Below are 27,370 nucleotides of genomic sequence, written 5' to 3'. Positions count from 1 at the left end.
TCAGCGGCTCCTGAGGCGGCGGTGGCGGCGGCGGCGGCGAAGAAGAAGGAGTGGGAGGAGGCGGCGGCGGCGGCGGCGCACTCGTCCTCCGCACACGCCGGCCCCGGGCGGGGGGCCGCCCCCAGGCCGCTCTCCCGCCGCCGCCGCTGAGCCCGGGTGGCCCCAGCACGCTGCCCGGCCGCCCCGAGGCCTCGTCCTCCTCCCAAACTTTGCAAAGTCGGCCCGCGTCCCCACCGCCCTCGGCCGCGCCTCACCTCGGAGGCTCGCCTCGCAGCCGCAGCGGCCCCGCGAGGAGGAGGAGGAGCCGCCGCCGCAGCATCAAAGAGACCGAATTCCCGCGGCCTGGGGGGGAGTCATGCTTTGCGGTCTGTAATGTCAGCAGAACAGGAGAAGGATCCCATTTCGCTGAAGAGAGTTCGAGGTAACCGAGAAGGGCGCCGGGTTGAGGGGAGCGGGGGGAGCGGGGCGCGCGGGGGCCGTGTGCCCGCCGGCCGGGAGGCAACGGGGCTCTGTCCGGGCCTAACTCCGTGCAGCCCGCGTCCCGCCTGCGCCCCGGGGCCCGGGCTGCGGTCGGAGGCGCGCGGCCGCCGCGTCCCCTGTGCCGAGCCCTGGCCGCCCCGACTTTGTGTTAGGAGGCAGTTGAAGCCGCACTCAGCATCCCTTCATACCCCGCTCCTCGCCCACCTTACCTCGTTGGCCAGACACAGCACAATAGGCAGCTCAGAGGGTGAGAAAGAAACACCCCCTGGCAGAGACCACGAACGATGCCCTCCCCCCCCCCCCCCCCCCAAAAAGTAAGTTGGACCGCACTGGAGTTGACGCTCTTGCAGAAGGTGTGCCGGGCCTCCGTGTCTCTCCCAGCCCCCCTTCCCATTCTCCAAAAGACAACAAACATACAGCTTTATTTTCCTTAGGCTTAAGAGGAGAACCTATATTCATTCAAAAGGCTTTTCTCTATTGGCTTATGGATAAGAATCAAATCGCCCCAAATCAGTTTTATACACGGCTGGCTTGCTTCTTCCTTGCACACTAGTTAGGAATTTTCCTGCTGCCTTACTATCTAAGAAGTATCAGAGGGAACGATGTGCCAGACAAAAGATAACGCATGTAAGTTCACAGACACCCAAGTGCCGTCTGGAAATTTGGGGAGTATCCTCCAGCTCTTATTTCCAGCTTTCAATAGGGTTCAGGCCGAAAGTCCCAAAGCTGAAGTAATACTATTTGTTCAGTAAGCAAATATTTATTGAACATCTACTGTGTGCCCGGCACTGTTTTTGGCACTGGGATACCGCGGTGAACAAAGCAAAAAGACCATCTGCACCCAGGAGGAATGCACACTCTTGTAGGGTAAACAAATGATGAACAAATAAAAGGTATAGGATGCCAAATGGTAAGTGGTATGGAGAAAATCAAAGCAGGGAGAGTGGTTAGAAAATATGTATGGGGGTGGAGAGGTAGCAATTATGTATAAGAGGGCTCAGCTGGAAGATGATGTTTGAGCAAAGACCCAAAGGAAGTGACAGAGCAGAGCCATATGGATATGTGTGGGAATAGCAGTGTTGGCAAAAGGAACAGCAAGTGCAAAGGCCCTGGGTCTGGAATTTGCCTAGTGTGTTCAAGCAACTGCAAAGAAGCTATTGTGAGTGAGCAAAGGGAGAGTAGTGTGAGCTGAGCTGAAGTATGGGGTGAATGTGTATTGGCCTTGTGAGCCATTTAAAAGATTTGGGCTTGTACTCTGAGATAGCGCCTGGATGATTTTGTGTAGAAGAGTGAGTGATCTGCCTTATGTTTTTTTGTTTTTTTTTGCGGTGCGCTGGCCTCTCACTGTTGTGGCCTCTCCCATTGCGGAGCACAGGCTCCGGACGCGCAGGCTCAGCGGCCATGGCTCACAGGCCCAGCCGCTCCGTGGCATGTGGGATCTTCCCGGACCGGGGCACGAACCCGTGTCCCCTGCATCGGCAGGCGGACTCTCAACCACTGCGCCACTGGGGAAGCCCTGCCTTATGTTTTTAACTGGCTGCTCTGCGGAGAATAGACTGTAGAGAACAAGGGCTAAAGCAGGGAGGCTAGTTAGGAAGTTATTGAAATAATCCTTTCATCCAAACAGGATAAAGTGCTTTATAAATCAGTAAGTAGTAAGGTAAATTTCCAATTGACTTAAGTGATGTAGAGATCAAGGACCACAGCCATTCATCTATGTTTTTGTTCCTTGTGACTAGAGATTAAACCTATAGAACTGGCTTGTGACACAGTGACAATGTGATATCCAAATAACATCACTTGAGTATTTAGTTAGAGATTGATTTTCTTAGCCATTTAAGCAAAAACATAATTTAGAGCAGGATATTGTTTTTACAGGCTTAATAGCACAATCTTTCATTTGGTGAAGGTTTTCTATTTCAACTTTCTTTTCTCTTTGTTGTTATGAATTGCCAAAGCCTTTAAGGAATAGACCTTTGTGAGATAGTTATTTCTTTGATATGTTTGCCATGTTATTTTGCCTACTATTAAAAATTACTTTGGGGTTGAAGGAAAAGAAAGCTTTATCAAGTTTATACCTTTGAACTCAATTATCAGTCTTAATCAAATGTAATTTTAAATAAAATTGATGGGTATTTTATTGTGCATCAAGACTACAGATCTGTCTTTGTTTTATTACAACTGCTGGTTTTAAGTTTGATGCCCTAGTTGTTGGAAGTTGACTTAGGTGTCAGCTCAAGAATATTCTGAGAGTCAAGTACCAAAATAAAAGACAAAGCACTTTTTAAAATAAAAAGCCAATATGAAGAGGGGTTTTTATTATGTCATTTTGTACTAATTAGAACATTAATTTTTAAAACATTTTAAAATTATTTTATAATCCATAAAAGGTACCAGATTATCTACATGAGCTCTTCCGAAGCACAATTCTGCTGAACTTCACTGCCCTGGAGCTTCTAGTTATAATTTATATCATCAGACTGCACGTAGAATGTGGTGTTTGCAGAGCATAATCTCTTGAACAGTGCTTCTCAAACTGTTTCTTATCCAATGATATATATATAATCAGACTTTTTAATGGTTATTTCATGGGTATTATCAAAAATATAAGCTATCAAACCTTTTGCTTAGGATAAGACTAAGATGTAGATAAATAGACATATCTTTCTCTATATATAGAGAAAGACCTATATATTTTTTTAAATTTAAAGGAATTACTAGAAAATAATATTATAGACATAACTCAGATATGGCAAAATTATGACAATGTGAATGACTAAGGACTTCGTAGACCAAAAGCATCGTAATCCCCTAGGATGCTTATTCAAAATGTAGCTTCCTGGACACACAGAATCAGAATTTCTGAGAGATTTCTCTGCATCTTTAACAAGCTCCCCCGGTGTTCCTTATGTACACTAAAGTTTGAGAACTGCTGCTGGTAGACCTAGATTGTGAAGGTAAGTGGACTAGAGGAAGCTGATCGGTGGTTTTCCAAACTTGTCCTGATAGTTTATTTATTAATTTTAATTTTTAAAATATTTATTTATTTGGTTGCGCTGGGTCTTAGTTGCGGCACGCAGGCTCCTAAGTTGTGGCTCACCAGCTCCTCAGCTGTGGTATGCGAACTCTTAGTTGCGGCATGCATGTGGGATCTAGTTCCCTGACCAGGGATCGAACCCGAGCCCCCTGCATTGGGAGCCTGGAGTCTTACCACTGCACCACCAGGGAAGTCCCTGTCCTGATATTTTAATATTAGATTCACAATTGCTATTTAATGGCAAAGTATCTTACTCCTGTTTCCTACCAGTTCTTACCACTCCCCAAACCCTCAGCCCTGGGTTGTAAGACAGATCCATGAGGATAGGTGCAATATCTTGATTATCCTTCTGTTTCTTTCCTAATTGCCTTGCTCACAGTAAATACCAAATGAACGAATGAGTGAATACATGAAGGAACTGATTCGTATCGTTATGCTGCTTTCGGATTGTCTGTAGCCCCTCCCACCACTTTTACTTGCCCTTTTTCCTTATTCTAACCAACACTCCCATTATCCAGTATTTTTAGAACTCTTAGGTGTTGATCTGATGACGCTATTCATTCGTTTATTCAACAAATATTTGTTGGGCAGTTATAGTGCCAGACAGTGAGAATACATTGATTAAGAAGACATAATACCTGTCTTCAAGAACTTTTAGTGTAGTCTGGGATACTGACAAATAAGTAATCAATTACAAACAGCATGATAAATGCTGTGATAATCTACAGGAAATAAAGGAACGTATATAACCTATCTTTAAGGGAGTCAAGGAAGGCCTCCTGGAGGAGAGTTCTACGAAGTGGTGGGTGTTCCTTTGTTTTAAATGATGTAGAAAGAGCAGCAAGGAGGATGAGGGATGAGAAAAAGGTCTAGGAAGTTAGTGGTGATTTTGAGAAGGCATTTTTGGGAGAAAACTACATTTCAAAGTAGTGAATATTAAGTGGTGACGATATAATTTAAAAGAAGCTTGGTGATAGAAGGAGAGACATAGCCAATAACTTGGAAAGAGAGTCAAGAGGAAGTTTGTATGGGTTCTCTTTATTTTTTCTCCCTTGAAAAATGACAGACATATTAGTAGACAAACAAAAGAACCTGATTTAGAAGGAGAGGGGAGAAACTGAAAAAGCAACAGAAAGAGAGGATAATTCATTAATAAAGCATTCAGTACGTGTTTTTTAATATCTGCCATGTGCTAGGTATTCGCTGTTGTGGAAGCTGGACATTAGACAGACAAGACTCCTCATAAATCAGGTTTCTGCATATGAGAGAAGGAATAGCAACAAGGATGCAAATGAAGAGTTAGTCTTGGGGAAAAAAAGAGAAAATGAAGGAAGAAAAACAAATTTAGAGATGAATAAGGAAGTTGAAGCATTCATTTCAGATGAAATGCTTTTTTTTTTAAACATACATGCCACATTTATTGTTTCAAATACAGTTATGTCTGATTTATTACTGATTTTGCCTGAAGAAGTTAAGACAGCAGACTTAATGACTCATATCAGAACTATGGTGAACACTATACAGTATCAAGATAACTCCATCTAGACTATGAACAAATGATAGTTCTTTAGTAAAAGTAGAAATTTCTCTAGTCATGAGGCAAAAGTGATTAAGTAGCTATCTGCTTTTAAAAGACTGTGCACCCTCAGATGAAACACTTTTAACCAGAGTTAGAAATGACATTGGAGAGGTAAGCATGTATTTTAGAATGGCATAGTAACACAAAAATGTCACAGAAGTGCTAAAAGTAGACTGTACTAAAAAATATAGACCATCTTGATCAGAGAAGTGTATGGAAGATTTGGATTAAGATTGAAGAGGAAGCATAATTTACAGTCACAGAATTGAGGGAAAGAACTGATGAGAGAAAGTCTGCAGGAAAGGATTGGGGGTTTTTGTTGTTTTGTTTTTTAATTGGCATATGTAAGGGCTAGGCAGAGTGTCAGGGAAACGAGTTTGGTTTTCAACACATTGAATGAATATCCCCCTGGGATGTTGCAGTGTGTGCAACAGATACACGTGGTTTGGACTGAGGCGGGTGGTCTGAGCCAGAAATAGAGATCTGGAAGTTATCAGTAAACATGTGAATACTAATTGATGCCTTGGGAGTAGATGAGCTCACCCAAGAGAGTGAAGAGTGAGAAGAGAAAAGCATTGAGAAACGCAACTTTAGGAACACTAACATTTAGGAGATAAAAGGGGAAAGAGGACCCTGAAAAACAGAATGCGAAGGAGTAGCCAGAGAGGTAGAGGAGAAAACTGTAAGAGAATGGTGTCAGATATATAACAGGAAGAATAAATTTATGAGGGGGAGATAAATGGATTTTGTTGTTAACAAGTAGAATGAAAGGTGTCTATCTGTGAGAACTCCAGCCTGTTCTTTCTCCCATATTCCCTAACCTGATGAAGATCATTTATCTAGTGATCCAAACCCATGCCCCACTGCAACTCAGCACTGTCCCAGATTATCTGTCTCCTTAGTATGTTTTGAACCCATCATCTCCTCAGTCTTTCCACAACCACTTCTTTAGTTCAGGTTTTGATTATCTCTTTGCTTATTATAATAACCCTATCACTGGTTTCAGTGGCCTCCCGTTTTGTCTTTCTTAACCCATTTTGCACATTGTTACTTACTGCTGGTGGTAAGTAACTACCATCTATTGAGTACTTACCAAGCAGTTTGCTAAGTAATTTAAATGGATCATCTTGCTTAATCCTCTCAATAACCCTATAAGCTGGCTGATATCATCATTCTAGGTTTGTAATTGAGGAATTGATATTCAGAGAGGTTAAGTAATATGTGGTTAAGTAACATATTCAAGTTTACCCAGCTAGTAAGTGGCAAAGCTAGAACTTAAATTCTAGGGCCCCAAATCTTAGCCGGTATGTTCCATTGCTATAATTCTTCCCAAACACAGTTTAGTCATGTTACTCTTTTTTGTAAAATTCTTCATTGGTTCCCCATTGCATTTAGGATAAAAATCCCACCTTCTTATATTAGCCCAATCCAACCTTCTTATATTTTTATTTGGCCCAGGCCTACCACTTAGTCCTCCATCCTTCCTATTCCATGAAATGCTTACCCTTGTCTCCCATGCTCCAGTTCTGAAATAGTCACATTTCCTCTCTAGATGTTGTCATGATCTCTCATGTCTTTAAATTTTTCTTTGCACATTCTGTTCCTTCTGCTAGGCATGCCCTCTTTTTTCCCGACTTTGGTAAGATACTCATCCTCAAAGCTTCAGCTCCACCAATACTGGCCATTATTCGAGGTATTGACATTATTGTGTAGAGTCAGCTTCACACTTGGATGCCATCCACCCACCCTTCTAAGCTTTACCTTTGTGAGCAGCCTTAAACCTCATGTACCTCAGGAATGCAAAGATCATTAGTTTGGGGCGAACAGCTGGCACAAGAACCACAAATATATGAAACTTTAAATCACTGATGTTGAGGGCTTTCTGAATTTAGTATTTATTACATACCCAGATTGATCTAGGTTTGGGGCATCACATAGCAGACACTTTCTGCCTTGCATTCTAAAAGGAAATAATGTCTTTTTCACTTCAATCATATAAGACCATTTTGCCAAATGCTTAATGGAATTCATACAATACTATATTCACATTTTTTTTTTATTTTTTAATTTTTTTTTGCGGTACGTGGGCCTCTCACTGCTATGGCCTCTCCCGCCGCAGAGCACAGGCTCCGGACGCGCAGGCCCAGCGGCCATGGCTCACGGGCCCAGCCGCTCTGCGGTATGTGGGATCTTCCTGGACCGGGGCACGAACCCGCGTCCCCTTCGTCGGCAGGTGGACTCTCAACCACTGCGCCACCAGGGAAGCCCTATGTTCACATATTAATTCACAATATTTCCATTCCATGGTAGAGACCAGTATTACAGAAGTATGTGTTTCAGGTGAAGATAAAGCTGTTAGCTAAGATGTTCACATCCATAGTAAATGGTAGAGTAAACTGACATTATATCCCAGACTTCTCTGCTGTTGTGAAAAACCGATACTTGAGTGTCCAATGATTGTGCTGACACTGCTGGCTATTAGATATTTTGAGAGGATGATAAATACTATAGAAGCCGAAATGAAGTGCACTAGTGGTATAGTTTAGTCTAAAGGAAAGCAAAATGCAAACTAATAATTGAGTACCCATTGTGTGCCAGGCAATGTGTTAGGCACTGTCTTAGTCCGTTTGAGCTGCTGTAACAATACCATAGACTGGGTGGCTTGTAAACAACAAACATTTTATTTCTTACAATTCTGGAGGCTAGAAAGTCCAAGATCAAGGTGCCAGCAGATTTGGTGTCTGATGAAGACCCACTTCGTGGTTCATAGACAACAATCCTTCTCACTCTGTCCTAACGTGCGGAAGGGGCTAGGGAACTCTCCCAGGTCTGTTATATAAGGGCACTAACTCTCCCAGATCTGTTTTATAAGGGCAGAGCCCGCATGACCTAATCTCCTATCAAAGGCCCCATCTCCTAATACCATCATAATGAGGATTAGGATTTCAACATACGAATTTTGGGGGAAAACAAACCTGGGTTGAGTCATTTAATGAGCCTAGAATACATCCTTATACCACATACACATATTAAAATAAACACTTATTTGGAATAATGATGAAGCAAGTCTCTTTAAAGGGAAATGTTGATTATAAAATATTTTAAAATAATGTAGTCACATTACTTATGAGGACAGTCACTGTCACAAACCAAACCATTATTGTGAATAAAGTGAGTTTAACAAAGGAAAAATTTAAATATATTAAAGGCACACTGCTATCTAGTGTACAGAATAATGCCTTCACTCCCTTTTAAGGACATGGGGCCAGAATAGATTGAGTCTTTAATAGGAAGAATAAAGAAGTTGTAACTAGACCTAAAAAAAAAAAAAAATGCATAAAAGGCCTAAAGTAAATAATCTGCTCTTTACAAAATAAAAAGTACTTACAAATAAAAGAATGATTTTATACTTACAAACAGATTTCATATGAAAAGATCATTGATTTGTAGCGTCTTTAGATGGGGAAGAAATTGTATCATTTAGTAGGTTGGACTCTCCTCTAAGACTACAAGTAGAGAAACAACTTAAGCTTCCAGCTCTAAATAAAGGTTAAAGGGTGAAAGGAGAGGTAAAACTATTTTTGTGCTTAATTGAGATTGATTGGCATAATGAAAAGTGATAATATATAGATAAAATTCCTTAACTTAAGATGAGAGAGGTTTCTTTTTCTATTGTTGGTATCACCCTTTCCCACTTCTCTTCCGCCTTGTGCATTCGGAGGGCTCTGGGAAGGTAGGAGTGAAGAGATGAGTTGAAGAAATTCAATTATTAACAGAAGGATCAGAGTAGCCACTGTTACAACAAGATTTGGAAGTTCCCGTTTTCTTGGTTCTGTGCTTCACAACTCTCACCTTCTGGCTGAATGTTCATGGTTTACCTTGCAGAGTCAGCTGCAGCAGATATGTAGAGCAGATAGAGAGACGCTTTGGTACCAAAAGTTATTAAGGTAACCTAAATAACTAGCTTTATGACCACTACTTTCCCCTCCCCTTGCACTTCGTTTTTAAAGAGTAATAATTACAGAAATTCTTGGTAGCTTATATTCTGATTAGCCCCAATGACCATGAATCTGATCTAACAGTACTTACTAACATCATGGAGATGACAGAACCACCAGTGTTACATATAGCAGTGGGAGGGACCTAGGTAAGGCCAAGAGTCAGAGCCATTGGAAATGTTACATAGTTAACTTTTTAGATGAACAATAAGTGAGGCAACTGAGACCAGTGGGAACTTGAAGATTGTTTTATGGAGGGAAATATTAGACTCTTAAATAAAAAACTAATACTATAAAACTCAATTTTCAAAAAAGAATTTTAGGTGGTTTTGCTTACAGATTACTTGAAAATAATGAATTTATTTAACTGATTCCAAATGTCAGAGTTTTGCCTTACAGTAAATACAGGAATTATCATTAAAGTTTTAGAAAATGAACAGAGATGGTAGATACTAACCATTAAGAGTACGTTTTGTCCATCTTTAACTTACAGCATTTTAATAGTAAAATTATAATTATTCAGTAGTCTTAATAATGCTGTGAATGGTAATTTATATATTCTAGATTAGAGACTAATTTGTTAATAACTTTTTATTTTTTAAGAATTACCTTTTTCTGTTGATACTTTTGTTATAATGAAATACCCATAAAAAATGTTAGGAAGGACAGGACTTTGATGTTTGGACCTTTTGTTTATTTATATAGCCACTTTATTATTTGACCTCAAGTCCATTACTAATTCTTTTCCACAGAATTTCTAGGTATTCAGATTCAAGAACAACACATTTCTCTGTTCAGTATGTTAGTATATACTGTTAAGGAAAACTGCATACAAATTGTTAATATGAACTCATTAGTTCAGTGTATATAGGCTACTGAAAGTTATACATTGGTTAAGTAGTTTAGCCATTCCTGAACCATATGATTTTGAATGAATGACCTTGAGGAGTGCACTGGATCTCTCTCTTAGTTCTTTACTTACCATCTATTCAAATGGGATTACCATGTCAAATTAAAATTAAAAGATAGGAGTCCCTTTATCATTTTTTTATTAAAGATTTTTTTAATGGTCACAACTATAATTTAATGAATGTTTATATTTTTCCCTGTTCATAGTTTTTTAAAAAATTAAAGTTTAGTTTATTTACAATATTATATTAGTTTCAGGTGTACAACATAGTGATTCAGTGTTTTTTATTGATTATATTAAGATAGGAGTTCCTTTAGTTTGAACCAGAAGTTTCCATTTTTGCCTTTTGTGGGCCACTGAGGAAGACAGTATATGTATAAGATCTTAGGGAGGCAAACTACTATATTAGAAGCAGATAAACCTAGTTTTATCCAAGCAACAAAACAAAAATAAATAATTCGAACTTCATCAAAATTAAAAACTTATGTGTTTTACATCTGATGATTCTAGTATCCTTAATATATACATAAAGAATTCTTAAAACTTAAAAGACAAACACTCTAACTAAAAAATAGGCAGAGAACTTGAATAGGCATTTCTTCAAAGAAGATAAAGAAATGGTCAATAAATACATGTAAAGATGCTCAACATCATTAGTAATTTTGGAAATGCAAATTAAAAGCACAAGGAGATACCACTTCATACTCACTAGAGTCACTATATTTAAAAAAAAAAACCTATAAATCTTAGGGAGAATGTGAAGAAATTAGAACTGTCAGACTTTAGAGGTGGGAACATAAAATGGTACAGCCACTGTGGAAAACGGTTGGGCAGTTCCTCAAAATGTTAATCATAGGGATACTATGTGACCCAGCAATTCCACTCCTAGGTGTATACCCAAGAGAATTGAAAACATACATTCATTTAAAAACATATGCGTAAATGCATTATTCATAGTCCCTCCAAAATAGAAACAACCCAAATGTTCACCAGCTGATGACTGGATAAACATAATGTGGAATATTGTTCAGCCATAAAAAAGAATGAAATATTAATATATAAAATTACATGGTTGAACGTCAGAAATGTTATGCTAGGTGAAAGAAGCCAAACTCAAAGCCACACATTAGGTGCTTCCCTGGTGGCACAGTGGTTGAGAGTCCGCCTGCCGATTCAGGGGACACGGGTTCGTGCCCTGGTCTGGGAAGATCCCACATGTCCGGGAAGATCCCACATGCTGCGGAGCGGCTGGGCCCGTGAGCCACGGCCACTGAGCCTGCGGGTCCGGAGCCTGTGCTCCTTAACGGGAGAGACCACAACAGTGAGAGGCCCGCGTACCGCAAAAAAAAAAAAAAAAAAAAAAAAGCCACACATTATATGGCTAACAGGTATGGGGTTTCTTTTTGGGGTGCTGATAATGTTCTGGAATTAAATAGTGGTGATGGTTACACAGCCTGGTGAATATGCCCAAAACCCACTGAATTGTACACCTAAAAGCAAAAGAAAAACAAATACTAGTTTTAGATTTCAGAGCTGCTTTTTTACCAGGGGTATGATCCGTACCTTTACAATTCCATTTCTTTTTCTTTCTTTTTTTAAAATGGGGATGATTTTCCTCATAGGTTTGTTATGAAGATTAAGTGAAAGAACATAGATACAGATATAAACTTCTAAGATGGTAGAACAAAGCTACCGTACAGATTCTCTTCTAAATTTCAAGTGAAATGAACCAAAACAGTTTTAAAAAACAGCAAAAATGTCAGCGATAGCAGCAAACAAGGGAAGTGGCATTGCCCGGTAACATAAATCTGGAACAGGGTGAAATCTGGATCACTGTTTTAGGCTTCTAAAACAATCCCTGCCCCTTGGAAGCTGCTGGTGATTTACAAAATTTTGAGAATTACTAATAACCTCAAGTCTGGAGAAAAGCAAATTAAATGAGTAGTCTTGTCTTCTCATTCCTTTGAGTAAGAAAAAAATGAGTGAAACGGGAAGTTTTTGTTGTTGTTTTTAAAGGACTCTCTGACAGAAAAGAAGCCTTCAGGGATACAAATTGAATCAGAGGACTCAACGGAATCCTCCCATGTGAATGGGTTACTGCACCCCCCTACTAGGTAGATGTGCATTTAACAAAATCTTAGAATTAAGAGCCTGGATGTTTCAAGGAAGCACAACAGGTTAATCTTACTAACATAGGCAAGCATTATAAAGAGAATATTAGCATATCCAGTCACATAAATATAACATTCATATAAAAATTAGTAAGTTGGGTTTACTAACATAGGAATGTCAGGCTGGGTTCAACATTAAAATAAGGTAAAGGGGACTTCCCTGGTGGCACAGTCGTTAGGAATCCACCTGCCAATGCAAGGGATATGGGTTCGAGCCCTAGTCCAGGAAGATCCCACATGCCGCGGAGCAACTAGGACTGAGTGCCACAATTACTGAAGCCTGCATGCCCTAGGGCCCACGAGCTACAACTACTGAGTCCACGTGCCACAACTACTGAAGCCCGTGCGCCTAGAGCTGGTGCTCCACGAGAGAAGCCACTGCAATGAGAAGCCCACGCACCACAACAGAGTAGCCCCCACTCGCCACAACTAGAGAAGACCCAACACAGCCAAAAATAAATAAATAAATAAATTTATAAATAAATTTATAAAAATAAATAATGTAAAGGAAAAACATCATATGATTATCTCAATAGATGCAAGCCATCTAAGCCAGGCAAACAATCTTAGATAAGAATAAAAGGGAGTCAAAGTTATGCACATTAAATCAGAGCTTAAAAGGTCTGGGCAAAGTTACAAGATAAAAATAAAAGCATGATAATTATGTAAACATACTGTAGCAAACTAGTGAACTGACACAAAGAATAAGAAGAGAAAGAGCATGCAGAAGATGAAGAACCCATAACCTACAGGACAGAAGGAAATAACTCACATGTACTTCAAGTTGTAGAACTTAAATAAAATAAGAGCTCAAAGACAAGATAATATTAAAACACAGAAGAAGGGTAAATTGCAGACCTAAGGAAATAAATTGACTAAAACAACATATATAGAGAACAAATTAGAAACAGAATAAAGATAGTTAACAGTTAAGTTACATAATAGAAAAACTTCAGATAATCAGATTAAGTGCAGATGAAAAAGACTAGTCAGATGAGCTAATAGGTATGGAGCTAAAATATCTCCCCAGCATAATGATAATTAGTACCCCTGAAATAGAGCACTGAACAAATAGAGTGGAAAAAAAGTATTCAAAGATATGAGAAAAGAAAATTTACCTGAAATGAAGAATCTAGAGATAGAAAATACCCTGCTAAATTTAGGGAGGGAAAAAGAAGAATAAGATGTGATACTATACTATCCTCAACTTTCAAAGCAGGAAGTCACTTGACACCATCTAAAGATTGAAAAAAGAAAAACCATAATTTCTCCAACTTAATGTTTTTCTTGTTGTCTTTTCTTAGCCTTAGAGAATTATTTTCAAAAATTTCTCTTTTGGTGAAGAAACATTTAGCGTATTCTTCAGTTTAATTTATTTCTTTTTCCTTTATTAAATTCTAATAAAGTTAAAATTTAATGCTTTTATTTAAAAAATAATAGCCCATTTTTGTAAAGGTATTACTATCACAAATTTATACACAGGAGGAAAAGTAGGTAGGTAGATAGTAAGCTAAATCTCTGGAATGATGTTAACGTAGGAGTAATACTATTTTCAGCCTGGGAGGTGTTAGAAATATGTATCAGTCAGAGTCCAGCCAGGAGACAGAAACCAGACTAGCTATTTTTAAATTTATTTATTTATTTGTCCTTGGCTGTGTTGGGTCCTCGTTGCGGTGCACGGGCCTCTCACTGCGGTGGCCTCTCCCGTTGTGGAGCACGGGCTCCAGGCGGGTGCGCTTCAGTAGTTGCGGCAGGCAGGCTCAGCGTTTGTGGCTCATGGGCTCTAGAGCGCAGGCTCAGTAGTTGTGGTGCACGGGCTCAGCTGCTCCGCAGCATGCGGGATCCTCCCGGACCAGGGCTTGAACCTGTGTCCCCCGTGCCGGCAGGCGGACTCCCAACCACCGCACCACCAGGGAAGCCCCAGACTAGTTATTTTTAATGGAAAGAATTTGATATAAAGTATTGTTAACAGATATTAAACTGGCAAAATAGGATACTAAAGTTTTTACAGAGGTAACAACTGTGGGAAGCAGCTACCATTCTTAAGGCTGAAGGACATAGGAAAGAGGTTGGAATTATTAAAATATATAAACTCACAAGAGGGTCCCTGTGGAGTTTAAACTCAGGTCTCTGAGAAGGGGGTGCTGCTTAGGCTGGTACGAATGCCTGTGGGGTTAGAGGATGGGCCCTATGGGCCTGGGACTCAGACACCAGGTGCTGATGTCTCTGAGGAGGGCACAACCAGGCTATCTGGGATAATATGTGAGCTAAATAAAAACAGTGTTATTTTGTTCTAGATGGCTAGCCAGAACAGGGAGTACCTTTCCACTTATTAGAAGTCTTCCTGTTTGTCCCTCAATAGGGCTTTTAAAAAGTTTTTGTTCATACTGATCTTGTGCACTTCTTAAATTTATTGCTAGCTATTTTAGTTTAGTTTTGTTCCTGTTAATGAAAGCTTATCTTCTACTTTATCTTTTAACTGGTTATAGTTTATAATATGAAAGCTTTTGATGTTTAGATATTAATTTAACATCCAGAATCCTTACTAAAATTTTGTTATTGTTGTCATAGTTTTTTACCTCCACAATATTTAAACCTCTTCTAAATAGCTCTTACAGAAATCTGCTTTGCATTTTTATGTGTGGAACTATCGCCAGCATGCTGATTTCTCTTTATTGCCAAGTACCATTACTTTTCCTGAACTACTATTGTAAAGATATCATTACTGGTCTCCCTGCTTCTACCCCATTCCCATCACCAATTTATTCTCAGCACAATTGCTAATGTAATCTTTTAAAAACATAAATCGTGTTACTTTCCTGCCCAAAATCCTTAAATGATCATCCACTGTTCTTAACATAAAATCCAAATTCCTTACCATAAACTATAAGGCTCTATGTCTCAGTTGGCTCGCGCTGCCGTAACAAAATGCCATAGACTGGGTGGCTTAAACAACAGAAATTTATTTTCTCTCAGTCTGGCGCTAGGAAGTCCAAGATCAAGGTGCCAGCTAGTTTGTCAGCTCCTGGTGAGGGCTGTCTTCCTGGCTTGTAGATAGACGCCCATCTTCTTACTTTGTCCTCATACGGCCTTTCCCACTGTTTGCATGTGGGAGGAAGGAGGGTGGAAGGGAGGAAGGGGGTGTGGAGAGAGAGAGTTCACTTTCTCTTCTTAGAAGGCCACTAATCCCATTACCCTCATGACCTAATGTAACCCTAATTACCTCCAACAGCCCCCACCTCCAAATACTATCACATTAGGGGGCAGAGTTTCAACATATGAATTGTGCGGGGACACGAGCATTTAGTTCATGACACTCTAAAATGATCTGGTCCCTGCCTGTCTCTTCAGCCTCTTCTAAAGGTGCTCTCCAGAGTTCCGTAACACACTGGCCTCTTTTAAATGTCTCAGACAGGATGACACATTCAAGCTCCTTTCTATTTATTCTCTCTGCCTAGAGGCTTTTCGTTCTGCTCTTCATATGAGAGATTTCTTATCATCTTTTAGGACTCAGTTTAAATATCTCTTTCTCGGAATCCACATGTATGAGCAAGTCTCCTATAATTCTCTGTCAACTCATTGGATTTATTTATTTATTAATCTATTACAGATATGTATTATAGTTTACTACAAATGTGTATCTACATATATGTGCACATAATTTTATTCTGTCTGCTTTTGTATATGTTCAGAATTCTCTGTAATAAAAAGTGTGTTTTTTTAATGGAAGAAAATCCCATGTTTTTTTGAACTTCTTAGATTCACAGTCAAGCTTTTGCTTTTGCTTGATCATATTGAGAAAATCATACTCACATACATTGTTGTATTTTGACAATACCTTTCAGAATTAAGAGACACATACCTCTGATGCCATAATTCCAGTCCTAGGAATCACTTTTACATGAGTGTAAAGACATTGATACGTGGATTTTCATTGCAGAACAGCAAAGGTTTGAAAACAATCAAAATATCCATCAATAGGGAGGGGACTAGTTTAATGAATTATGGTATAATCATACTGTGAACTACTCAGTTATTAGAGAATGGAGCAGTTCTATATGTAATGACATGGAATGATTTCCAAGTAAGAAAGCAAGGTACAGACCATTGTTCCATACTAAGCATGCCATTGTTTGTGTACTCCCCAGAGATATACTGGAATTTATCTAGATTATCTTTGGAAAGATAGATCAGAAACTAGCAACAGTGTTTGCTTCAGGGATAGGAAACCAGATGACTGAAGGTTTGAGGGTGGGATGGAGAATTACTTTTTCACTGAAAGAATAATAAAAAATGCTATGGGGTAGAGGTGAATGACTGATTCTGGCTGAGATTATGGGGAAGACTTTTTGGAGAACAAAGATAATAAGAGCTTAATATTGTTTTATCTAATAAAAATAGAAAACATATTAACAGGTAGCTATAATACATATTGCTATGAGAGATATAAATTTCACTTATAAGTAGAAATACTATCTGGATTTATTTATTTATTTATTTTTAGGTGGTGATAGTGGACTGGATGGGTTAGGAGGACCAGGTGTACAACTAGGAAGCCCAGATAAGAAAAAGCGCAAGACAAATACCCAGGTAAATTGGCATTTTCTTTAATAACAGTTTTTCTTCACTGATATGATCAGGCTATGAGGTAAATTTAACTTTCGTCGTGGGTTTTGTTTCCTATCCTAATTCAGAACCTAGTAGTGACTTCTGCAGTGATTTGTTTTTTGGGTTTTTTTTTGCTTTGCAGCTAGTGGCTATTATTGGACTGTAAGCCTAGAGTGAATATTGCAGGAAGGAAGTGTAGGCAGATAAATTAAAATGCTTACTCTTAAAGCTAATTTAAAAGGAATAGATGCCTGTACTTTTATGAAAAGATTTAAAAATATATGGACACAAGTTTAACTTGGAGTAATGTTCAACTATTATAATAAATCAGTAGTATGTACATATCATGAAGCAATCATGATGGAAGCATCTTTTGTCTGAAACCTTTGGTTGTAATAAACAGTTATAAATACAGACTTTCTTGGTTTTATCCTTTGTAAATTTGAAGCACTGTTTTTATTATAAAGACTGCAAGTAACTATGAAATGTGTACAGATTACCTGTTTCCATTTTGGCCACACTGTTAAGCTTGCAGTTGTGACTAAAACTGGCAGTTTATTTTTCCAGTCTGAGGCCTAGGCCTTAGTGCTTTGGGAATACTTTAATAGCTAACTCTCTGAAGTTAAGCTAGGGAAAGAAATTTAGATCCTGTTTACTGTTATTTCATTTTATAGCTGTTTGGAGGTATAAAGGTATTTTCAGTTAAAATTTTAAGTGAAAGATTCTAGAGTTACAGGCAAGCATATTCAATGAAAATTACGGTAATGAAGCTTCTTTTGAAGGCTGAGTACTTCTAGAGTTTGTAACAATTGATTTGAGCTCAAAAAAGTACACCTTATTTCCTTTCCTAAATGAAAGAAACCTACACAGTTTTATCATTAAATATAAATAGAAACATTATTTGGAATTGAAAGGTCAGGTGAAGAATTAAATTTTTGTAACACTTGAAAAGAAATTTAAAACTAAGTTCATAAATGTTAACATTTATGACTTCTTTGATCCAAAACATGTATTTTACATTCTCATTTCAGGGGCCTTCTTTTCCTCCATTGTCTGAGTATGCTCCACCACCAAATCCAAACTCTGACCATCTAGTGGCTGCTAATCCATTTGATGACAACTACAATACTATTTCCTATAAACCACTACCTTCGTCAAATCCATATCTTGGCCCTGGCTATCCTGGCTTTGGAGGCTACAGCACATTCAGAATGCCACCTCACGTTCCTCCAAGAATGTCTTCCCCATACTGTGGTCCTTACTCACTCAGGAATCAGCCACACCCATTTCCTCAGAATCCTTTGGGCATGGGTTTTAATCGACCTCATGCTTTTAATTTTGGGCCACATGATAATTCGAGTTTCGGAAACCCATCTTATAATAATGCACTAAGTCAGAATGTTAACATGCCTAATCAACATTTTAGACAAAATCCTGCTGAAAACTTCAATCAGATTCCTCCACAGAATGCTAGCCAAATATCTAACCCTGACTTGGCATCTAACTTTGTCCCTGGAAATAATTCAAATTTTAGTTCTCCATTAGAATCTAATCATTCTTTTATTCCTCCCCCAAACACTTTTGGTCAAGCAAAAGCACCACCCCCAAAACAAGACTTTAGTCAAGGAGCAACCAAAAACGCTAATCAAAATTCCTCTGCTCATCCACCTCACTTAAATATGGATGACACAGTGAATCAGAGTAATATTGAATTAAAAAATGTTAATCGAAACAATGTCGTAAATCAAGAGAATAGCCGTTCGAGTAGCACTGAAGCTACAAACAACAGCCATGCCAACGGGACACAGAATAATCCACGACAACCTAGAGGTGCCACAGATACATGCACCACTGAGAAAAGCAATAAATCCTCTCTCCACCCAAGCCGTCATGGGCATTCTTCTTCTGACCCAGTGTATCCTTGTGGAATTTGTACAAATGAAGTGAATGATGATCAGGATGCCATCTTATGTGAAGCCTCTTGTCAGAAATGGTTTCATCGGATCTGCACTGGAATGACTGAAACAGCTTATGGCCTCCTAACAGCAGAAGCATCAGCAGTATGGGGCTGTGATACCTGTATGGCTGACAAAGATGTCCAGTTAATGCGCACTAGAGAAACTTTTGGTCCCCCTGCAGTGGGCAGTGATGCTTAATCACAGGCATTAACTACAGTGGTTTTTTTCTCCTGTGTATTACAGAGGTTCAGTGACACAGGATTTTAATGTTTTACATTATTTTTTTAAATGCACACACAGAAAAGTTATTTACCTTTTAGTTTTTATTAATAACCACTTCATTGCTAGTGCAAACTTTGTATTGTTTTTGTTTGCTATCTTAAATAAGAATAATGTATATGGGGTGCATTAGAAAGTAATATACAAGTAAATTTTAGTTTGTAATCATGAACATAAAAGCCTCTTGAAGCTTCAAGATAATATATAGCAAATGTAGGCAAGTTTTGACTTTTAAAAGTTAGAATCATTGAAAAATGTATCAGTTGACCCTTGAACAACAGAGGTTTGAACTGCCTGGGCCCACTGATTTTCAATAAACACATACTATAGTACTACATGATCCACGGTTGATTAAGTTCCAGGATGCGGAACCACAGTTTTGGGGGGCTGACTATAAAGTTGTATTCAGATTTTTGACTGTTAGGGGGTCGGCACCCCTAGCCCCCGCGTTGTTCAAGGGTCAAGTGTATTCCAGTGCTGAACTTTGGCAATATCAAATTAAATATTTAGTTCAAAAAAATATTTGAGGATCCATTTAACATGTTTTCAGAAAGAATATATGTAGCTAAAACATGGAAGAAAGCATACATTTCAATGAGTGTTTTAAAAAATAATAGAGTATGACACCAGATTCGTCCCATATTAGGGTCCTTGAAATTAGTGACCTTCATATTATCAACTCAGTCTTTCCAGGATGTCTGTTTGTACAGATATGAGACAGATGTTAGCATATAGTAGATGTTCAATAAGTATTTGTTGATTAACTTGTGGATTGTACCACATGAAATTGCTAACATTAGATCAGTTGAAAATTGACGACAATTAGTAGAGTTGTCATAAAGGATTTTTTAGTTGTGCTATTTAGAAATATAACAGTACTATGCTCTTCACTCTTCAATTTGATTATTGAGTTGTTTTGTTATTGTTTTCCAGAGAAATAAATAATACAGTATCCTCAGAAGAATTGTGAATACTTTTCTTAATATCATTTCAAACCAGGGACATATTGCAAATGAGATAGGTAGAAACATCAATTTGGCCTTAGAGGGCTCTACTGGCCAAAGAGTGGTGGGTTGAAAAATCTTGTTCTGGGGATCTGAAAATTAAAAATGAGCCTCAGAAGAGTTCAAAATCCATTTTAAGCAAAGATCAATTAAGAGCCAAGATGAGAGCTTACTCACAGTTCGAGGCCCTGCAGCAGACAGGAGTTTCCGCTGTGACTGGGGAAAGAGTAAAAATGGACCTGAGAGTATTCTCTTGAGAGATGATTAAGAATGGAGACAGTTGGAGGTGCACTAATTAAGATTTGAAACAACAGAAGCCTGTTTTTGGAGCGGATCATAACCTGTGACCCAAAAAAAGGATTCTATATGACAATTGATAATAATTTATACAATGGTTGGATGTTGGTAAATCTCCCAAACTTGAACCATCGTTGTGACCAAAAAAGTTCTGAAGACTACGTGGTGACCTGCAAAAGGGATACTTTAAACCTTGGTGAAATGACAGCAGCAGCAATATTGCCAAGAAATTTAAATTATGCATGAAAATTTTGATTATAGTCCGGTTAATAAACATGAACCCACACTTTTACATGACAGCACTGGTGTCACATGTCACAAGCCACTAAAGCAAAGTTAATTGAATTATTCAATTCTGTTGTTTACAGTGTAGTCACCAGAACTTTATCCAGTGAACTGGTATAGTTTTCATCATTTGGAGATTTTTCTAAGAAACTTCATATTCTCCAATTGAAAAACAGTAATTGGAGGGTTTGAACAGTTTATACAGCCTAGCAAATGATGAATTTTATAAAAATGAAATATTTAATGTCCTATTAGAAGAAAACTGTTAATGCTTGTGATGTGTATTTTGTTTGAATAAAACTTATTTTTTTAAGTAGTGTTTTAATTTTGACCTACAGAAACAGCAATTTCATATGGTACAAGGCAATATAAGGTTTTCTCCATTTACCTGTGACTAGTTAGAGATGAGTACAAGATATTTTAAATATAGTTGTAATATAAATGTCTTTATAGTTTTAGGAAATGAAATGATATAAACTCTAATACTAGGTACTCCTTTGTGTGAAAACTTTACCAGTTGAAGCAGGTAAAAATGCAGTAGTTTGGGCTGACTCTTGACATTTGGTACGTTCAGTAGCATACTCGAAGATCACATTTTGCTTACATTGTAGTTTTTGTTAAAGATACATAATTTTCTAAATGTTTAAGGACTTAATTATGTTGTTTTTGAAATCCTAGTGACTGCAGATTTTTAAGATATGATGCACTGTATGTTATATGCCTAGTTCTAGCATCAGATCATGGTGGTTTTTTTTTAATGACTGAATACAGTTAGGTAGATGCTGAGTAGAACCTTCCAACGTCTTCAGGAGTTAACACTTTACACAGTAGTACTCAAGTTGTGCTCATTGCTAAAACTGATTATGCAGTTTCTAAAGCCCTCTATTGCTTACACTTTTATTAGTAGTTTTGTGAAAATGAAATAACCTCTCCCAAGTTAGTCTAAAAATACTTGATTTATAATGTGATTCTTTTATTTTCCATTTCCAACTAGTTGTTTTTAAAAACTTACAAACAAGTGAATTTTTATTCTTGTATTTAGGTCTTAAGAGCACCTTACTTAAATACGAATCTGTTAAATTTACAGAAGAAAAACCCGTGGTTGATTTTAACAGTGAATCATAGGCAAACTACACTCATAGCTGTTGAATGTTTTCATGTATTTGAATTAATTTTCTTACTAGTTCCACATTTGTCTCTACATTAACACTGTCAGAAGTTATCTAGAGGCTTTTTGGTAGGGAAAGTGATGAACTATAAGAATGGCCAGATATTAATTTGCCTAATGTGACTCAAAGAAGGCTATGATACAAATCAATATGGCTTTCTTAAGACAAGTGATGAGCTGTCCTAAACATTTAAAAAATACTCAGTGAGGGAAATAACTGCACACAGGTGGCATAATCTTCCAGTAGCATCGCACCTTTTTTGGTGTAATCCTTTTCCATCACTGAAAGGCCTCATCTCACATGCACACATACACGCAAAGACACACGTACATGCAATTGAGCAGGAAATCTTGGGGTTTCTCCTACATTCTCAAGTTTTGCCAGAGTTCAACCTGGCTATCAGCAGCTAGGCTCTCTCACCAAGGCTAGGTTACTAGAAAGTTTTAAAGTGTCAGTTCCTTTCTCAGAACTTGCTTTGTTCATTTCACTAGAGAATTCCTGATCCACTTGCTTCTAGATGCTACTGGACTCCCTAATGCAGGACAGCTTAGCTTACTATAGAAAAATAAATTATTTTTCAGATAGAGTGCTTGGAATTAGATTTGTGATCCATGTTTTCCTTTTGTGTGAAATACTTTAGCATACTGCTATTATGATTCTTGTTATCCAGACTAGAAGATTATGTACATAAAACTGAAGATTTTCTTGTACTAGTGCTTATTCTTCATAGATGAACACAATATAAAGAAATCCAATTTGTGTGTGTGTGTGTGTGTGTGTGTATGTGTGTGTGTGTGTGTTTAGACTCCCAACTCTGCCTAGTGGTAGGAAAAAAACTTCAATAATAGGTTACCCTGAAATCTGCTGACTTTAATCATCCAGATAAAATATCAGGAGTTTTCTTCTAATATTCTTTTACATTTGTTTGTCTTGAACAAACTGAGTGCTAGTACTTATTGTCCAACATACTATGGTAATTGTTTGTAATAGTAAAATATATATGTAAGCAATGATTTTTAAAGGGAGCTCGAGAGTTTTTGGATTTCTTTTTTGCAGTGTATAAAGGTTTCATATGCATGAACATTTGTGCTATTTAAGATTTTTTTAATTAAAAAAAAGTTTAAAAGCATCCAGATTCCCAAAGTTCATTTGTAAATAGTGGTTTAGAACTCTGTATAAGATGATTAGATTCTTAGGGAAGCTCATAAAGGCTTATTTACACCATCATGTAGTTAACAATGTTGTATCATACTGAGTGCTCAGTCCTCTTTAGGGAATCAGTCAATGTAGGAAGGAGAAAGAAGCAGAGGTCGTTCCTTTTTTCTGATTCGGTTCAGGAAGGTTGAGTTGTTTGGTGTGTTTCCCAGTTGCCCTCTTCCCATCCTAAACTCTCAAGTGGAATGCTATATAAACCAACTTGCCTTGTGCCTTCCTGGATGCTCTGTACTTCAAAATTTCATATCTTTCCTCTAATCAGAATTCTCATTTCTTTGTTGGCTGTGGTTGGCTAGATTTTAAGGGGACAGTCTGTTGCAGCAAGATTTGAACAAAGATAATGAAGTGGGATTAAATTTCTCTTTTTTTAAAGACTTTATTCAGAATGAATCTTTAATATCTTTGATTTCATACAATATGACCACATTTAGGCACCATGGAAAGCAGTATTTTTATCAAATTGATACGTTCTTGAGAGTACTTCCCAATCTCCTTTAGGTTGTGGAGAATTTTCACAATTTCTTTTCCTCTACTTCTGAACTCAGAGATTTTCTTCTCATTTCCAAATTTTATCAACTTCCCCCTTTTCTCTATTCCATTTATCTGATAAAGCAGTATAGAAGTTATATCTGTAATTTTCCAACTCTTGGTACAGTGATGGGCTTAGAGGCATCCCTGGAGTAAAGGGACTAGGGATGGGATTAGTATCTCCCAAGACAAGGGGTCTAGGGCAAATAAAGGGAAGAAAGTTTTCACTGAAGACTTTTAATGAAACCCAATGGATAAGCTTCGTCTTTGTCATATTTTGTCGAAACACATTACTTGTAATTATATTAAAACTTATTCTAAATACCTGTACTTCTCTTGTTCTGTAGGTGATGTAGATGATGTTGCTTGTTAGTTAAAATATCTTTTATAAAAGAAAGTCCTGCTTCTTATCATGATGTATGTGACTTAAATGACTGTTTCATATTAAAACTATTTCTTCCTTATGTACTGCTTACATATACCTCTTTTTGGGATATTAGTTCAGTACTTTTATACAAATCTGAGTGTGTTCCACATTGGTGACATGTATTTTTGCAGTAAATTTTTGTTTTGTTCTTAGAGCATGTTTAAAGTAATACATGCGCTAGTGCTGTGATCTGTGGCAAAATTACTGTAATTCAAATTGGAAAATAAAATGTTTCCAGACTTTGTCCAACATTTATTCCTATGACAAAGGAAATTACTATGTAATACTAATTATTTCATATGCTGGTATGTTTAAGCTACTCTATGAAGTATGTGAGACATCAATATTTATGGGTTAGTAGATGGCCTGATGTCTTTGAAATGGGAGAGAGGGGTAAAATTTGGTGTTGGCAATTCATAGCACTCATAATACAATAAATACTTCTTAAAAATTTGATCTTCCTCTTACAGTTATAATTTACTAAGGAATTATCTTAATTTGACAGTGCATATTCAATTTTTTTAGCCCATACCATTAAAATTATATATTAGACTTTGAACTTATTCTGATGTCTTCCAACCAAAAAAGATATCATTCACTCCACCGTAACCAAAATAAGTAGTAATATTAATCTTCATTTATTAATAAACTATTAAAATACCATAAAACTCCTCTAATTTACTTACAATTTATAACCATTGATACAAGACTTGAATGTTTACTTTCTACTATCTGATGAAAAGATTTGTTAATAAAAGTCATAATCAAGATTTTAAAGAAAAATGTTTAATCTTGGGAAAATTTTAAGCTTCTTAGAGACACTTATTTCAGAATACTAGTTTAAAAGCATTCTTTTGTCATTAAACCTTAAGTACCCAAAAGAATCGTAATAGATAATACTTGGAAATTTGTATATTTGAAATTACGTGCTTAACAGAAAAAAAAAGAATGCTTGTGAGTGCTTAAACTGCATATCTTTTAAAATATTCAAATTTTTAGACTTTTATCAATTTAACCTGAATTAACAAGGTTTTACTATATCAGTGATGTATATTACAAGGTTAATGTCTACCAATGTTATTCTAATGATCTCTCTATACAGCATCATTTTTGGCATGGTTGTTGTGGTATATTTTGTACATTTGATTGTTAGCTGTTGATAGAATTGACATAACAATAAATCTGATTCAGTTCTTAAATTTTAAAAAATGCCAGATACAATACTGTGTCATAATCCCATTATACTTTATTTGAATGCCCAATATTTTCATGGGTTTCTTTTTTTGTATTAAAAATTTAGTTTTACATGTTAGGGATTTTTTTTTCTGGTATTTTCATATACAGTCTTTTAGAACTGTGTTTCTATTTGAATCATAGAAGTTGAAAGAAGTATTCGTATTAAATGATTCATGAATTGCTTTGTGGAAAAATCTGAATAAAGTATGAAATGACTAGGTTACCCCCAAATTGTTTATGTTCTTTATGTGGTTAATGTACAGGTTACAGTTTTCAGGGAAATAAAATTGGCTTGGTAACTGATTGGATATAGTAGATAATGGATAGTTTAACTGTCTAAGGGCTTCCAAATATTAAACCAAATAATTCTCAATTCTGAATACTTTTTAATAATTACTATAAATAATGGTAAGCCAATTCTCATTTTTCTTTTTAAGATATTTAACTCTTATAATTTCTTCCTTCTTATCCTTTTTCTTTCTTCCTTAAACACCGTGCTAGAATTTAAAATTGGATGAGTTTAACTTATCTCCACATTTTAGTTTTTTATTCTGTAGGTAAATAGTAAGACGGGTAGAGGTTCTATCAAACAGTCCATGTTATTGTTGGCCATTCTTTTCAGGGATCATGCTAAATGTCATTTGTGCATTGTATAAAGAATGTTATCAGTATATAGACCTACTATTAGTAGAAATTATGTATGGCAGGCTTTCTTGAATAATATGTATTGTAAGTTTGTTTCCTATTAGTGTTATGCTTCAGATTCTTTTAAATAAAGCTAGTTTTTAAAGAGAAAAATAACTGTTTTTTAAATGCTTGACTTTTATCAAGACAAGTAGGCGTTGAACAGTCTTGGCTTTGGGTAGGAGATGTCCTAGGAAACATTAAGCAGGGCAGTAGCGTACAATTTACCAGGAATTTACTTTTGTTGTTGTTGTTTATTTATTTATTTATTTATTTTTGGCTGTGTTGGGTCTTCATTTCTGTGCGAGGGCTTTCTCTAGTTGTGGCAAGCGGGGGCCACTCTTCATCGCGGTGCGCGGGCCTCTCACTGTCCCGGCCTCTCTTGCTGCGGAGCACAGGCTCCAGACGCGCAGGCTCAGTAGTTGTGGCTCACGGGCCCAGCCGCTCTGCGGCATGTGGGATCTTCCCAGACCAGGGCTCGAACCCGTGTCCCCTGCATCGGCAGGCGGACTCTCAACCACTGCGCCACCAGGGAAGCCCAAACCAATATTTTTGGACAGGCTTTGCTATATACAACTTGTTTTTCCTGTGAAGTTTATACATAACACTGAGTCCTGAGTTTCCTTAAGAAAATGTGAACATATCTCTATTTTGATTTTTACAAATTAGGACTCCAGTTTTGTTAATAGAAAATTAATTGGAGAGGAGTGCTACAATCTCAGCAGCTTAGTGATCCCTGAAGTAGAGACACCGCTGTAGCAATATTAAGAACAAACTTGCCTGAATGATAAAATTAGTTTTACAAAAGACATCCAAAGTTTGCTTGAAGCAACCATCAGGTGCCTTGAGTAAAAAGAGAATGCATAAAATGTGAATGTATCAGTTGATGCAACTTGGTATTAGAGGTAATAAAAGTGACAAAAATAGAAGATAAAATTTGAATGCACAAAAGATTTATTTACATGTGTGGAAGGGAAAAAAAACAGGAAAAGTGTATCTTACCTGTTGTAGGAAAGAGAAAAGATGTACAGAGACTTCTGATCAAATAACATGAATTGATGCTCTAAGGTATCCCTTTGTTTCAAACATATAGCAATAATAAATATAAAAAGATACAATTGGGTTCAAAACCAACATAAATACATCCCAGGACAAGAAATAAAGAAAAAAGCATAAATGATGCTGAAGCAGCATCCTGCCTGACTCTGAGTCCAAAGCAGAAATTTGCAGGCAAAAATTCTAACCTGGCAGGGTAATGAGGTCTAAAGTGCTACTACATTTCAAAACTTAAGAGATGCAATAACACAATACTTAATGGGAAATGTATAGCTTTAGATAATTTTTAAGCCCAAAATATAATGCTAAGTGTTGATCTCAAGAGGATAAGAGAAGAATAAAAAATCCTAAGGAAAGTAGAAGGAAGGAAACAATAAAGAAAATAATAGGAAATAAAATAGAAAACAAACATTAGAGAGGAATAATAGGGCCACAAATAGGCGATTTTT

General features: G+C 37.3%; 1 protein-coding gene across 1 annotated transcript; it reads left to right on the top strand.

Moving 5' to 3' along the window:
• The first annotated feature begins 240 nt into the window (after nucleotides 1-240).
• On the top strand, nucleotides 241-24,184 carry PYGO1 (pygopus family PHD finger 1). The gene is made up of 3 exons (XM_019946803.3): nucleotides 241-421; nucleotides 16,680-16,765; nucleotides 17,815-24,184. Exons 1-3 carry the CDS (start codon nucleotides 373-375, stop codon nucleotides 18,937-18,939), a joined length of 1,260 nt encoding a protein of 419 aa, XP_019802362.1. The 5' UTR covers nucleotides 241-372; the 3' UTR covers nucleotides 18,940-24,184.
• Nucleotides 24,185-27,370: the final 3,186 nt, after the last annotated feature.

Source organism: Tursiops truncatus, chromosome 2 (genome assembly GCF_011762595.2).
Source record: "Tursiops truncatus isolate mTurTru1 chromosome 2, mTurTru1.mat.Y, whole genome shotgun sequence".
In the NCBI taxonomy this organism is placed as follows: Eukaryota; Metazoa; Chordata; class Mammalia; order Artiodactyla; family Delphinidae; genus Tursiops; species Tursiops truncatus.
This window is presented reverse-complemented; position numbering and strand designations above follow the sequence as displayed.